The following is a 16591-nucleotide window of genomic DNA, read 5'->3' as shown; positions in this document are numbered from 1 at the left end:
GGAGTTGCTTTGATTGGCTCACTCTCATGATTATATTAGATTAGATTATCAAACTAGCTACCATTTGAATTTGATAAATATTTAACTTCAAAAAAAAAAGAATTTGATAAAATTTTTTTTGTCATCCCAATTATGTGTAATTTAATTTTCACAACAAAGATTATTTAAGAACGTTTATAAAACTTTGTGGTATGTTCAAGTATGACAGTAAGCAAGGTTGTCAGACTCGAGAGTCTACGCAAACTCGTTTTGGGAGGTAAACTCGTTTTGTCGAGTTAACTCGTAGACTCGTAAGAGTCTACCAAAATAAAAACCTTAATAAAACCTGTCATGATGTATAAAGAATACATACTATAACCACCAAGGAGACATTAACCAAATAAATTCAACTTCATAATAAAGCTCTTTCTCTTGGCTTCAAGCGTGTGGTTTTCGAATCTGATTGCCAAGTACTCGTTAATGCATGGCATAGGATGGACAAGGAAATTTCTTATTTTGCTTCTGTTATTCATGACTACAAGATTTTAGCTTCTTATTTTGAGTCTTTTGCTTTCAATTTTGTTAGGAGGAAGGTAATCAATCAGCTGATTTTGTTTCAAAGTTGGCTTATGATTATTCCAATGTTGACTGGGTGGAGAATGCTCCCCCGAGTTTAATTGCATTCATTCAGGCGGATGTATTAGGTTCTTTGAATTCTTAATATAATTTCGCTTCCACTAAAAAAAAAAACCTTCATATTAAAGCAAAGTTCAATAAAATACATAAACAATTAGAGTGTAAAAGTGCATAATTCATAATAAAGACTTAGAGAGAGCTCAAAATTTGAAGCGACGGCAACGAGTTGCAACGATTATGTCTCCTCTTCTCCTAGTGTTCGAAGGTGAATGCAAATGTTGAATTGAAATGAGAAACCCTATTTTTCTCTCAGTTTATGTTGAAAGCTTTTCGTGAAAACTCAAAATTACCCCATTTAATATGAGGATTTAGGAAACAATACATTTTTTCTGTGACTCGTAGAATCGTGAATCTATGCGAGTTTACCGAGTCAGCAAGAGTTTGCTCAATTCTTGGAATTTTAGATTTTACTTTTGAGTTGACTCATTTTGGGACCTAGAAATGTATAATTGTAAGATTCTAAGAGTCAACTCGAGAGTTTAACAACCTTGGTAGTAAGTAGTGTACAGTACAACGATTTTTATCATGATTCAATTCCTTTTTCATGCATGGGCGATGCGAATCAGTTGATGTATCAAATTATGCTATGAATCGAAGGTGAATTGGTCTGCATTGCATCATATTGGATGAATCACAATTCAGTCTTAAATCGACCAATTCACACACAACAGGTGCATAAACGAGTTGGGTTGCAAGACTTGGTTCCTCTTTTTTACACTTTTTTCTTAAAAACAAGCTAGAGGAAGTCAAATTATAAACCTACGAAAGATTCATATGATTTTCAAATCATTCACTCTCTACTTTGAGTCTTTCACCATTTCAAGTTTCACCTCGGCACACAAGGTTGCTCATCAAGAGCGACATCCCCAATAACCCATGAAGAGTACCTGATGTATCAAATGATAGCAAGTAGGAAAGTACTTTGCATTTTTCTATATTAATATTTTTTAGAGGGGATAAACACTTACACTATGTCATCTTTCGTTATTTTGTAGTTATTTATATAATATATACCATATAAATTCACTTATGACTTATTTTTTGTGTGCCTGTATCGCACAATACCTGTATCGCACAATACATTAAATGATACAATTTCACAAATTACAAACTATGTATTTTGTTTCACGATTCAATTTCATTCAACTATCATGGGTTCAAGTGATACAGTACATATTTGACTTCCCTTAAGCAATGTCTCAGGTTCGAGTTTTGTGAATTGAAAAAAAACTGTTTACCTTGATGTGAATGTTTCCGGCTTAAACATGGTTATCTCTAGTAGATATATCAATAAGCAGAAAAAGAAAAAAAAAACAGTAAAAATCGATCCATGTATTCGAATTTGGGCTGTATTGGTTATTGGGATAAAGCTCGGCCCGTAAATGGCTCGCTTAAGAACAAAAATAAACCTTGACAAAAACAATGACCTACTTTGTTGGGTTTATTGTGTATATATACCCTTTCTTTTTTCGACCCAAAAAAAAAAAACCTTTCTTTTTCTTTTTCCCTTTTTGAGATTGGTATATAAACCACCCTTTCTTGATACATTCCTGACCTAGATCGTAGCAGCAGACAGAGGGGCGGACAGCAGAAATTTTCTGACAGTACGATCCTGTGGTATTAATGCTTCTAAGTAGTAATTATAATTTTCTGGTTTTTTGTTGCTTTCTTTTATACCCATATGTCCAATATTTCTCAATTTATATCATGACACCTTACTGTATGAATACATGATTGTTGGCTGCATCTTGAAATTATTTCCTTTTTTCAGTTTTAAACAAACCAGTAATTATTCAAAATTTATTTTTATGCTTATTGTTAGGTGTTATAGACTTCCATTTCTTGCTCTGAATAGGTGGTGAGGGAGAGAGAGAGAATGGCAGATCACAGTGAGAATTCGAATCCCAAAATGGCGCCTCCGGTGGACCGTCCCGACCGAGTATACGGCATCTACGATGTCTTCAACTTTGGCGACGTTGCTTCTCTCAAGCAAGCCAAAAATTCGTATGTCTTTCTTCTGCTTCTGCTTCTTCTTTCAATCCTTTGCCTCAGATCTGCTTCATAGATTCATAATCCTTCAATTCACTTCATTGCGTATGTATGTATGTATATATGTATGTATCTATGTATAGTATACCCTTCTTAAAAGCAGACTAGAGGAAGTCCAATTTAGACCTAAGAAAGACCCATATGATTTCCAAATGTGTGTTGTTTTGCAATTAATAAACAACTGAAGTTTAAAGTAATTAAAGTTAATTATATTATATGGAAATGTCCTGGGACAGCTATGGGCTAGATGAGTTCATTAATTTCTTCAGCTAGGTTGATTCTTGGACTTCAATCTTGTGGTTCAGTAATAGATATAGGATTGAGTCTGATACCGTCTTAATTTTCCCCAATTTTCAGATACTCAAGTGTTGTAGAAAAAATGGGCGTGGCCAAGTTACATGACTTGGATGATAAGAAAGAAGAAGTTGTGCTTCCTGGGTTTAGGTTCCATCCCACAGATGAAGAACTTGTGAGTTTTTATCTGAGAAGAAAATTGGAGAAGAAGTCTCATGTTTTTGAACTCATCAAAGAGAGTATTGACCTCTACAAATACGATCCATGGAACTATCTAAGTAAGATCTGCTTCCTCTTAACATATATATACTGTTTCTGCTGCTGCAGATATACTTTATGAATTTGCTTCGTTACGATTCATCATAATTTAATAATCAAGAACTCTCATCATGAATGCAGATGAATGAAATGATAAATGAAAATGAAATAAAAAAGCTCTAAAGCTCAAGCATAATAATCTAAAAGAAAGCATATAGAACATAGGGTAGGAATTCAAAATGGCCAAATCTTGATTATTGATTTATTACACATCGTAATAAATGACTAATTAGATGATTTAATTGTTAACTTTAAAAGTTTGCAAAGGTTTCATGTTGATAAGTATGTAAATTGTGCAAGTGAAGAACAGAGAAGATTAATACTGAAATGAGAATTATATTGATGAAGGTAGGGAGTAATACAGGAATAGAAAAAGATAGATGGTGTATTGTTAGAGAAAGCTCTAACAACCCAGAGAAGCTCTAATGGCTCTCTTCCTAGAAAGATTCCTCTTTCTCTCTCCTATAACCGAATTTGATTCTCATTCCCCCCTCTCACCCCACACCTCACTACTCTATATACTAACTTACTAACTAACTCCCTCCTCTCCATTTTGCCTGAGACACCTCAGCACCTTTCCCTTTCTTTCTTTCATAAACTTTCCACACCTTGGGCTTTCCTAAGCCCATTTCCCCTTTTGTGTTCGAGTCTCTATCAATTCCCTCCCCCTTAGAAACAGCCTTGTCCTCAAGGCAGAAGTCTGGAAATTGACCAACTAAGACCTCATTATCCTCCCAAGTGACATCATCCACTGATCTGTTGGTCCACTTAATCAAACTTTGGTGAACCTCTCTGTCACCTTGCCTGATACTTCTGGTGCCCAGAATCTCCTCAGGATAAAAGTCAGGAGTTTCCCCAATATCTAAATCAGTAGGCAGCTCCCCTTGGACTTGGTAATTGCCTATAGCCTTTTTTAAAAGAGACACATGGAAGACAGGGTGGATTCTTGATTCTGCTGGCAGTTTGAGCTTGTAAGCAACAGCTCCAATTTTGTCTTCAATTTGAAAAGGGCCATAGAACCTTGCTGCTAGTTTTTGATTAATTCTCTTGACAACAGAATGCTGCCTGTGGGGCCTGAGCTTGAGGAAGACCCATTCTCCTATGTCAAAGCTCAAATCCCTTCTCTTCTTATTAGCATAACTGACCATCTGCTCCTGTGCTCGCTGTAAATGTGCCCTCAATTGCTTCAAAGCCTCATCTCTCTCACTTAATTCTAGAGCAACAGCTGCTACCTTGGTCTCATTAGCTAGAAACCTGATGATGGGAGGTGCTTTTCTGCCATAAACCACCTCAAAAGGAGTTTGGCCAATGGAGCAATGAAAGGTAGAATTATACCAAAACTCAGCCCAAGGAACCCAATAAGACCAAGTCCTCGGATGCTCAGAGGCAAAGCATCTCAAATAACTCTCTAAGCACCTGTTTATGACCTCTGTCTGGCCATCAGTCTCAGGGTGGTAGGAGGAGCTCATTTTCAACTTGGTACCCTGTAATTTGAATAGCTCAGACCAGAAGTGACTCACAAAAATTGGGTCTCTATCACTGATAACAGTGTTTGGAATCCCATGGAGCCTTACTATTTCCCTGACAAAGACCTCAGCAATGGACTTAGCAGTGTAGGGGTGTTTAAGCAAGATGAAATGACTGTACTTGGATAGCCTATCCACTACAACCAAGATTGCCTCAAAGCCTTTAGATTTAGGTAACCCTGTGATAAAGTCAAGGGATATATCCTCCCAGATAGCATTTGGAACAGGAAGTGGTTGGAGCAGACCCCCTGGAGAAATTGCACTATACTTCTGCCTCTGACAAGTGTCACAACCCCTTACAAAATCACTCACTGTTCTCTGCATTCCCACCCAATATAGAGTTTCAGCCAGCCTTCTGTAGGTTCGTAGAAACCCTGAATGACCCCCAGTAGGTGTGCTGTGGTATTCCTGCAGAAGCCATGGAATTGAAGGTGATGTAGGAGAGAGCACAAGCCTGCCTTGGTATAACAGCACCCCTTGCTGGACTGAGAACCCAGGTTTGGCTTGGGGATTTTGTTGCACTTCCTGTGTCAAGTTCTGGATGTAAGCATCAGAGGCTATCTCCTCCAAGAGCTTCTTTCTATCTTCCCACAGAGGAAAAGATACCAGGCTCATGAGATCACTCTCATCATAGCATCTAGAAAGTGCATCTGCTGCCTTATTTTCCTGACCTGGTTTGTACCTCACTTCAAACTGATATCCAAGGAGCTTTGCCAACCAGCATTGTTGATCAGGGGAAGTAATTTTTTGTTGCAAGAAATGTTTGAGGCTCTTGTGATCTGTGTAGACAATGAAAGCCTTGCCCAACAAGTAGTGCCTCCAATGTTGGATGCAAAGAACCAATGCCATCAATTCTTTCTCATAAACTGACTTGGATAAATTCCCAGGAGATAGAGCCTTGCTATAATAAGCAATTGGTTGCCTTTGTTGCATCAAAACGGCACCAATGCCTCTCCCAGCTGCATCACATTCAACCTCAAAAGGTTTTTCAAAATCAGGGAGAGCTAGCACAGGAGAACTTATCATTACGGTCTTCAACTTGTGGAAAGCTTGCTTGGTCTCTTCACCCCATGTGAAATTGTCTTTTTTTGTCAGTTCTGTGAGGGGTTTGGCCATCTTCCCATAATTCTTGACAAATTTCCTGTAGTAGCCTGTTAACCCTAAAAATCCCCTTACTCCCTTAACATTCTTGGGCTCTGGCCACTCCACAATGCACTTAATTTTCTCGGGGTCAACTGCCACTCCTTTCCCAGATATAATGTGACCCAAATAATCTATTTGGGCACAACCAAACTTGCATTTTGCTTGATTGGCTACAAAACAATTAGATGATAACACTGTCAAGACTAGCTTTAAGTGGTTTTGGTGTTCCAACAAACTCCTACTGTAAATTAAGATATCATCAAAGAAAACCAACACAAACTTCCTCAGATATGGCCTAAAAATGTCATTCATGATGGCTTGAAAAGTGGCAGGAGCATTCATCAGCCCAAAGGGCATGACAAGGTACTCATAATGTCCATTGTGAGTCCTGAAAGCAGTTTTAGGGATATCTGCCTCAAGAACTCTAATCTGGTGGTATCCCGATTTAAGATCAATTTTAGAGAACATTACTGCCCCATTCAACTCATCAAGTAATTCATCCACAATTGGAATTGGATACTTATCTGGGATTGTAGCCTTGTTCAGAGCCCTGTAGTCCACACACATTCTCCAACTCTTATCCTTCTTTTTTACCAAGATGACAGGACTGGAGAAGGCACTCATGCTAGGTCTTATGATCCCTGCCTCCAAGAGATCAGCCACCTGCCTCTCAATTTCCTCCTTTTGGTGATGAGGATACCTATAGGGTCTGACATTAATTGGCCCATGCTCAGGATTAAGAACAATCTGGTGTACTTTGGACCTGACAGGGGGCAATTGCATTTTCTTTGTGAATACTGCTGGGAATTCTGTAAGCACAACTCTCAGTTCCTGAGGTATGTCATGGTGTTCCTTGGTTGCTTCTGTAGCTTGGAATTGAGGCCACCATCCTTCCCCAAGGTTTCTGCCTTGAGTGTCACTCAAAAAAAAGTGCAGGTTGCTCTGATAGCTGCTTCTACCCTTCATTCCCTGCAATTTCACCACATGTTCCCCTTGCACAAACTGCATAGTCAAGTGCTTCCAATCCATGATGACTTTCCCAAGTGTACTGAGCCAGGACACTCCCAAGACCAGATCCAGCCCTCCTAAGTCCAGCACCAGTGCATCAATGGTAATTTCAATGTTCCCCACTTTGGCTTTGATTCCCTTACAAACTCCCCTGGTTATCACCTTATGGCCATCTCCAAGTTTAATGCTCCTTGTGGTGATCGGGGTGATGGTAAGTCCCAGAGCAGAGGTGATCTTTGGGTCAATGAAGTTGTGGCTCGCGCCACTGTCAACAAGGATGAGAAGTTCCACATTGCCCACTTGGCCAGCTAACTTCATTGTCTGGTGATCCCCCAAACAACCCAGAACTCCCATAGCTTTGCATTCTACAGCTTCTTCTTCTTCGACCTCCTCTACTTCCTGTTCCAGCATCACGATTTCCCCCTCCTCATTCATGGTCTCTCCCTCTCCCAGGATGAGAACTCTCATCGCGCGCTCCGGGCACTTGTGCAAAGTGGGGTGGTATTTGCCCCCACATTTAAAACAGAGTCCCTTGGCCCTTCGCTCTGCGATTTCGTCAACCTGGAAACTCCTGACCCCTTTCCAACGCTCCGTCGAGCCTGCACGGTGGTCGTTGTCACCCTTTCTCGCCGTTGAGCCCAGCGATGAAGATGAGTGTGCGTGGGATCCAACAGAACTCCGGGATCGGGTTTGGTTTGACCCGCTGGCCTTGGTAAAACGGGTTACATCTCTATTGAACAGCCCACTCCTATTTGAGGCTGACCCGGCCCAATCGCCTTGACCCGAGCGTTCGTACCCGCCTTTTCTTATCACCCGCTTTCCCTCTTCTTCGTCTTCTTCCTTAAGCTCGTCTTCAACATCTTTCGCAATTCGCATCATCTCCATGCGAGTGCTGGGATTCAAGGTACGCACCCGCCGTCGAATCGGTGGTTTCAACCCACTCATGAAATACCCCAGATACTGATCCTCCGGCAACCGTCCTACCTGTGAGGAGAGCAACTCAAAGGCTTCCACGAACTCCTCCACGCTGCCGCGTTGCCTTAGCGTCGATAACTCCTCGAAAGGATTCTCCAATCGTCGTCCTCCATAGCGTGCAATCAACGCTCGTTTGAGCTTTTCCCAGGAAAGCTCATCCTCTGTTTCCCTCAACAGATTGAACCAATGGATGGTAGATCCTTCCATACTCAAGCGTGCGAGCTTCACGCGAAGCTCATCGGGGGTGCCTTGCACATCGAAATAGATCTCCGCTCTCGTGATCCAAGCTACAGGATCGTCTCCCTCAAACACGGGCAGCTTGACCTTCTTCCCGGCGAGACGCGATTCGCCGGAACTGGAGTCACCCGTCGAGGTTTCCCCTTCGTGGACCACTTTCTTTCCCATCTGATTGCTCAACTCCTTCAGAAACATGCTCTGCTGCTGCAGCTGGAGCGCGAGTTCCTGCAACGTGTCAGTCACGGTGCCCATCTGTGTCTCCAGAGCTTCCATACGATCAACCATCTTGGGTGGCATCTACTACACTGGTTTTCTGGGGGTGTATTGATCCGGCAGGTCGGACCAATTGATAAGTATGTAAATTGTGCAAGTGAAGAACAGAGAAGATTAATACTGAAATGAGAATTATATTGATGAAGGTAGGGAGTAATACAGGAATAGAAAAAGATAGATGGTGTATTGTTAGAGAAAGCTCTAACAACCCAGAGAAGCTCTAATGGCTCTCTTCCTAGAAAGATTCCTCTTTCTCTCTCCTATAACCGAATTTGATTCTCATTCCCCCCTCTCACCCCACACCTCACTACTCTATATACTAACTTACTAACTAACTCCCTCCTCTCCATTTTGCCTGAGACACCTCAGCACCTTTCCCTTTCTTTCTTTCATAAACTTTCCACACCTTGGGCTTTCCTAAGCCCATTTCCCCTTTTGTGTTCGAGTCTCTATCACATGTGAAGATGCTTTCCATTACCATACTATAAAAATTCAAAATTAGGAAGACACAGATTTTGTATACCTGATATATATAACTGGTGTTTGAATTCTAGGCTCCAATTTTCAAGAAAACTTGATCTCTCTTAAAAGCTCAGATAATGAGGTCCTTAAGATGAATAAGAGGGCTGCCACCAGTCAATCTAAGGTTCTTAGAGACGTGGTTGATTCTACCGGTGGTCGAGATGAGATTCCGGTGCCCGGAGTAACCAGCCTCATTCTCTCGAAGATCACCTCTTTCTGCAAGAAGAAACACAAGTTCGACACTCAATTGAATATCATTACAGAGCTCTTGAAGTGCACCATGGATTCCTACAAAGCCTGTATCTCAAGCTTTGTGAAAGATAATCAAAGCATTTTCTCCCAGTTACATGATGTAAGTTGGTATATCTTGTTAACGATTGATTTGATTTAACATATATCTACCGGATTTAATGTTGTGAGTTCTTTCCTTTAATTTGCATTATGTATTTTTTTGTAGGCTGCGAGCTTTCTCAACATTCCAAACCTGATGGAGTTAACGTCACGTACCATGCGAGATATGAAGAAGGGAAGCACGACTGAAGAGATATCAGATCGGTATTCCACGTTATCCATAGCGCGAATCCTCTCACCTCTTGGGTTGAGTTTGAGATATAGTTCATAAATGAGTACCGAATCCAGTTAAAAATTGAACATCCAGGTTCAATTCCCTCCCTAAAATCCAAAACATTTTGGTTGTTGCTATTGTTTCTCAGGTTATCATCTTTTGGTGATGAATAAAATTGGCTTGGATAAAAAACTGTTGCAGGTTGTGTGTACTATTTTCAATCCTTTGGAATATTTGTGATTCTAGCTTATTACAATTTATGCCGAGATTAGATCATTTCATATTTTTTGTGATTGAACTAGAGAAGATTTCAACTACCACAACTATGAATATGTAGGAGTGATTTGTGAATTTAAAGAAAACACACCTTTGAAAAATGGTAGAGCTGGATAAAGAAAGAAAATAGGAAAATATTGCAGAAAAAATCAGTAAACGGCCATGGACATAGTGAAAAAATGTCAGAGTAATGATATATACACACCTCATTTTTAAAACACTTCATTTCCACCTCTTTTTATTTCTATCTCTCTCATCTTATCATCTATCACATCTCATATTTTTTCTCTTACTTTTTCTTCACCTCATTTTTAAAATACTTTATTTCCACCTCTTTTTATTTCTATCTCTCTCATCTTATCATCTATCACATCTCATATTTTCTTTCTCTTATTTTTTCTTTTCTTCCTATCTCTCTCACCATTCCACCTCTCCACCTCAAAAGAGAGGTGTAGGTGAAACATTACTTAATGTGAATAGATTTCTGCATCTTCTAATTCATTATCATTTAGACTCTGAATTTAAAGAGTAACTTCATACAAATTGGCTTTCAAGATAGTGCACGGTATAGTATAGCATTTTCACACACGATCAAGAGCAGCTATTAGTTTTGAAAAAGAATAACTTTAAAAGTATTAGTTTGTGGAAGCTTGAAAAATGGTAGTTGATAAAGACTGTGCCAACAAACTGATATCTTTCACGAATAACTTCAAATCCTCCTTGAAAGCGCACTTCATTTGGTTCCATACTCACTTGCACATGGAAAATATTTTCGAGGGGGTCATAAAGTTGAACCTTTGCCGCATGTAGGATATGTGGATGTTGTCTCATAAACCGTCTTGAGACAACGTATTCCTACAAAACAAAGATCCCTTTTACATATGTAGAAGCAACACAGACGAAAGATCTGTGGGAAAGAATGAATATTGTTCTGAACATACCCTATCAAAGTAAAGAGGCTTCAATAAGGAATGACTTATGTTCTAGAAATTTCCCAAAATCACAAATTCCATTGTATAACAGTTGCTAATGCCTGTTAGGCACAATTTGAGTAAATCTTCAATCAGAAACTGGATGACCAGGGATGTGAAGTTAACAGGTATAGCATAGAAATGTATTTATAGGGAAACATTAGGGATATATTCCACCCCCAAACACTCCTACCACTTAAAAAAAGGAATTAACCCTAATTAAATTAATAACTTTAAAGTTTTTAATTAAATATTAATTCTTAATTTGTTATTAGCTAAAATTTAGCCATAAAAATTGCAATACTCAAATAACCAGTAACCTGAATCGGTTCCAATTCTGGATTTAGATTTGCAACCGAAAAAGATTCTTGGGATTCTAGTTTTGATAAAACATATAAATAATAACTTTGAATTATTAGAGCATTACTAACGTAAAAATCGACCATTGCTCATGCCATCATGTATCATGCCTTTGTAGCCAAATGAAGCAAACTAAGCACTATACAATAAACAATTCAACAATCAATATGTGGAAATTATACATTTTTTTAGATAAGTCAAATGTCTATTAATGGGAAGCACAAGGGGTGCCCCAACCCATTACAATAGAGAGAAAAACAAAAGAAAAAATAGAAAAGAGCAACAGATAGAACACTTACCCCTTACAAAAAACCAAACCCCCTGCTACAAATACATATTACCCAAATAACACCCTCATCAGACCAACCCAACCCATTTATCTTAAATCACTCCAATGGAAAAGCCTAAATGCCAAATCAAAATTCAGACCATATATCTTCAAAAATTGGACCTTTAGCTCCACCTCCACGCACCTGTGTAAGACAGATTGTAAGCATGTGGATATCTTCAAGCCTTCCTTTAGTATTAGATAGATGTAACTATGTAAGAAGAGCAAGATATGATAGGCATCATTCTAAGATAAAATGCTAGGTGACATCAAAACACATGCATACAAGCTGGAGAAAAAGATAAAGTGAGAATTATGTCAACTAAGAAGGAAAACTTACAGGTATTGAGAAAGCCAACGGTGAAGAGAATAAGAAGCTAGTAGGCTCATTGATGTTCCTTAAGAATGGACATCTAAGGATAGAGTCCTCATTTATGTCTCTAGTAAAGAAGTCCATTGTTCCGCTTCAAACAAAAGACCTGCAAAAGGAGAGAAATCATAATAAATAAGAAAAACTTCATAGAATTGTGGGCAAGAGACAAACTGTGGAGGATCCAGTAAGTCTAATTTTCAGATTTAAGATACACAAAATCATATGGAATTTCAAGACAGATTAAATTTCTGAGATTCTTCATGCATCTAAAACCAAAGGTAAGGCACACACAAACGTGAATTCCATACCAAGGATCGGTACAGAAACCTGTGAAATTCATATTCTAATACTGAACCCATGTGATAAACATCATGGAGCAACATTAAATAAATTCTCTTATTTTTCCAGTCCAGATAAAGAGAAAATCTCTCTAAACTTGACAATACTTAGCTCTGGACTCCTCCATAGATTTTGGATCCATTTCTAGATACCTTAATAAGAAATATTTTCAATATTATAATCCATCAAGCATGCACCCCTAACTAATTGATAACTTCGTTTTTTTTTAAAGTAAAAGTTATTCATGATCAAAGTATCTTGAGAACAAAATTCTCTCAGAAGAGTAGAGATATCTCCAAAGATACAACTTAACCTTGAAACAAATTTAAGATACACACAAAAGAAATAAACCGCAGCCCAGGAATATAAGAAGCTCAAAAATAGAAATGGATCTAACTACCAACAATTGAAAATCTCATCAGCAACAACACACCCTTACAGTAACTCATCCCAAAAGAGATTCTCCCACCCAAGATTAAAATACCCACAAATAACCCACCATAATCACCGAGAACACACCCCAATAAAAATGCAGAGAATATGAACTCCAGAATAAGAGAACAATGTCAACCCCACCAACCACACTAAAAACCACCTCCAAATTACCACACCCCAATCCATTCTCCACCTAAATTATCAGATCTCCTCATTTTCTCTATTGAAAACATAAGTAACATCAAAGGGGTGTATTTATAGATTTGGGTGAGGGGAAACCAGAAACAAAAGCAGATAACAGGAGGCATAACTACAAAACACGTACAAACAAGCTAGCCCCTTAGGATAAAAGCTACATAGCATCAATGAATCAAAAGGACCTAAAGGATTGGCATATTGAAGGAGCACAAAAAGAAGGAAATAGCCCCTCTCAATGATCAATCTACAACAGCAACATGCTGATAAACTTTAGATATGCAGAAACACTGAAATTAAGCAAAATGGTTTAATAAACCATTAAATGCATTAGTCAAGAAAAACCGATTAAATTGATTTGATCCATCAGTCTCAAAGTTGAAAGTAGTGTAAGTACCCAGTGCTTTGTTCCTTTTCCACCCATTCAAGATTCCAATACAAATAAAGTGGTCATAACCCAATGTAGATTAACAAACCAAGCACATGCGTTTTCCCCAAAGTAAATGAATGTTGGTAATGCAATTAATTTGCATCATACCTGACAGATCAACAGCTTTCTCACCCATTACTCATAAATCTTAAGCCCCTCCCCAATCACAACCTAACGAACACAGAACAATTTGGCGAAGATAAAGGATGAGTCAATAGCAGGCAGACCGAATACGCAACAACGAATTAAAAATAAATACAACAAATGACTATAGAAGTGATATAGATGCATGTACCTTCTTATCATATATGGAACACAAACGCATACCTGCCATCGTGAGGAGTAGCTTAACAAAGCAGCTGAAACAGAAGTAACTGAAATTAAGGGGAGCTGAATGAACAAAGAACTGATGAGCAAACATACAGCAAATGTTTCAATTTATAAGCATAAACCTGGGTGTGCATCAAATCAACACATCTGTAAAGAAGATTGAGGGGAGAGGTAGGGCGTAGGCACACAACCTGTAAAGCAACGTGACCAGCTGGTTTTGAGAGCTTGCAGGTACCTGCGAAAAGCATTCACAGTGTAGCTATAATTTTGACTTATAAGGGTGTTATGGGTATGACGATGAAGATGATTTTTCTAAATTATAAATATAAACTTCTGTTTCCAAAATTTGTAGTGTAACGACAAACTTTTTTTACCGGGGAAACCGTGTTTTGGTCCATGTATTAGACATGAAGTTGCAATCACATAAGCAGCTATTTGGAAATATCAAAACTACACATAATAAGATAATTATTTATAACCAAATATTGTGATACACTTCTACAGGGAGGAAAACTTGATGAGAATGGTGTTTTCAATTTTGTAAAATGATCAGAATAGCGAGAAGCTTTGAAATCCCATCAATAAAATTCATTTTATAAGTAAAGTTGCATCTTTCTGATGAAAATCTAGCATTTTGTATCATGACATTAATTTCCCTTATATTGTATGCTCTCATTTTCCCTTTCCAACTTACCATATGTGAAGAGGGAAAAGTGTAGCACAAAGGGGACTTGTACATCAGTATCAATGTGAATCATCTCTGCAAATATAAGTTTCTTCACAGTATTTCAAAACTCAATCATAATGCACATCTGGTAAATGCATCTAAGTTCTAACCAAAACAAAAGAAACCATCCATGAAAAGAGCCTCATGACTAATAGTAATTTTCCTGCTCCATTAGAATAAGAAAAAATCGACTAAATTGGAAAAGCAAACAGATCTGCTGAATAATGTTTAACTCCCAACCGTGAAATTTAGTGAATGTTCTTATATCAGTCTCATATACCTGAATTGCAGAATGACATACTTAATAACAAAAATTAAAAATAATTTCAATTTAACAAACATTGATGTAGTTGATAACTATCCCAGAAACAAATTCAGCTACACTAACTAACTTCCCAGGCTCCTAAAACATCATTTTTCAATTGCAAAGAATGTGTAACAGTTGAGAAACTAAAATCACCATAACAATCCAATTTAAAATTGCATTGACTCTAGGTAACTCAACTTGTATTATAGTCACCCCGAACATTGAACAACTTATGTGACTGAACTAACCAAGCATATCTACATGTAAGAATAAGAAAAATCCTTGCTATTAGAGGGAAAACACAGCCATAATTGAGGTGACTGAAAATATACATATGCTTATATTGGAATTAAGGTCATTGCACTATCAATTAAACCTTTTAGTAATCAAAACTCATGTAGCACATGATATATACAATGTTCTCACCATCTCATGCACCTCACATGTCTTCTCCTAAAAGTAGTGTGGCAAACATTTCCTTCATCAATTCAGATTCTGCGTAAAAGCACAAGGAAAGAATTTTTAACAACTAATGATGTCTTACATGAAGAGGTAAGATAAAGGAATTTCACATGTTTCTAAGTGATAACCTCTTTCATTATATTGATTAAATTGAAATACAAAATCTAGGAACAATCTTGACTAAAATTTAAAGACCAAAAGATACCAGCTGGTGGCTTAGAAGGCATTCTAGCTCCTTCACCAACTCACCTTGTGGGGTTTAGTTACTAAAGAAAAGTGATTGAAGTATTCCAAAACATGGTTATGGTTCAAAATGTGCCGCATCAAAATTATAAACCATTCTCCTAAGTCCTAATTTATGCAAATGTAGGATGAAAATGTGATCATCTGATTAGTCTTTCCTTTCTTTCTATGTCATTTATACAAAGAAAAAATATATATATACATGTCTTCTGCAAGTTTAAGTTCACCATTTGATAGGGTTCTTTGCTTTGCTAGTAGTAATTGTGATGCCCAATTTTGAAGGACACGACAACAGTGGTATTCAATGCCAGTGGTAGGAAGATGACACCATATGGGGTTAAATGTAAATATGTTTCAAAATTCCTCCCCCCCTTTGGAACCAAATAAAAAATGGATTAATTCCTCTCCCTTCCCCTCCTCTTAACCAAACATGATAACATATAAAATCCCTCCCCTCCTTAGAACCAAACAGACCCTTAGTTTTAATGAGTTACCAGCATACTTTCACTATCAAGAAAATGAAAACATGTACATGCTCTTAATAACTAACATGACAAAGTAAAATTTCAGATTTCAAATGAGATATACTATCATACCAGACCAAATTTTAAAATAATGACATTCAGCAAAATAAAATACCAAATAACATGTATATTATCAAACCTATCCAAAATGACATTTAAGCATAATCAAAACAAACCAAAGCAGAGGTCATGAGCACAAACCTGTTCTTGGTGAAGAATTAACATGCAATGACCTCTCTTGCTTTAGACCAGAAAGCAGAAAGCAGAAACAACACTTGCTTTAGACCAGAAAGAGGGAGCCCTTCACGAAGAAGTACCACAAGCAGGTGAGCAGCGTATGAGATCAGAAAGTGATCAATTTATAAGGATAAACCGATAAATTTGGGCATGCATCAAATCACGCCAGCTGGATCCAGTTGGAGATTGAGCATCGATTGCAGAACCCTAACGCTACCCTGGCTACAGAATGAGGGTGTGTATGCTCCATGAAAACGATCAGTGCAACATAGCCTCAGAGGATAGGAAGAGAAGCAGAGAGAGGACTCATGAAGTAGGTTTCAGCTACACTACAGGAAACGTGTAACAGAGGGAAGAGGGAGAGAAAGCCTCAGCAGAAACAACCCAATAGGCCCAACAAACTTTCACTTGATAACAAAAAAAAAAAAGATGGCCATGAACAGTGAAACTCGATTTTGCAACTTAAGTT

The 16591-nt window shown here is 38.1% G+C and overlaps 1 protein-coding gene and 1 long non-coding RNA gene across 6 annotated transcripts; one reads left to right on the top strand and one right to left on the bottom strand.

Moving 5' to 3' along the window:
- The first annotated feature begins 2160 nt into the window (after positions 1 to 2160).
- LOC130733248 (uncharacterized) lies at positions 2161 to 9868 on the top strand. Of its 4 annotated transcripts, none has more exons than XM_057585375.1 (5): positions 2161 to 2292; positions 2531 to 2679; positions 3082 to 3296; positions 9053 to 9372; positions 9478 to 9868. In XM_057585375.1, exons 2-5 carry the CDS (start codon positions 2552 to 2554, stop codon positions 9640 to 9642), a joined length of 828 nt encoding a protein of 275 aa, XP_057441358.1. In that variant the 5' UTR covers positions 2161 to 2292; positions 2531 to 2551; the 3' UTR covers positions 9643 to 9868. The 4 variants fall into 4 exon arrangements, with proteins under 4 accessions (XP_057441358.1, XP_057441360.1, XP_057441359.1 ...); XM_057585377.1 differs by having other exon boundaries at positions 2166 to 2279; XM_057585376.1 differs by having other exon boundaries at positions 2174 to 2292; positions 2498 to 2679.
- A 1438-nt stretch (positions 9869 to 11306) lies between these two features.
- Positions 11307 to 16469, bottom strand: LOC130733247 (uncharacterized). 2 transcript variants are annotated; one of them, XR_009017438.1, is made up of 8 exons: positions 16087 to 16469; positions 15083 to 15151; positions 14317 to 14382; positions 13745 to 13857; positions 13588 to 13651; positions 13401 to 13463; positions 11861 to 11999; positions 11307 to 11665 (listed from the first exon to the last, which is right to left on the bottom strand). It is a non-coding gene; the product is annotated as an uncharacterized LOC130733247 (long non-coding RNA). The 2 variants fall into 2 exon arrangements; XR_009017437.1 differs by lacking the exon at positions 14317 to 14382 and having other exon boundaries at positions 11310 to 11665; positions 16087 to 16466.
- Positions 16470 to 16591: the final 122 nt, after the last annotated feature.

Source organism: Lotus japonicus, chromosome 1, assembly GCF_012489685.1.
Source record: "Lotus japonicus ecotype B-129 chromosome 1, LjGifu_v1.2".
In the NCBI taxonomy this organism is placed as follows: Eukaryota; Viridiplantae; Streptophyta; class Magnoliopsida; order Fabales; family Fabaceae; genus Lotus; species Lotus japonicus.
Note: the sequence above shows the minus strand (reverse complement) of the source record. Positions and strands in the feature narration are given on the sequence as shown.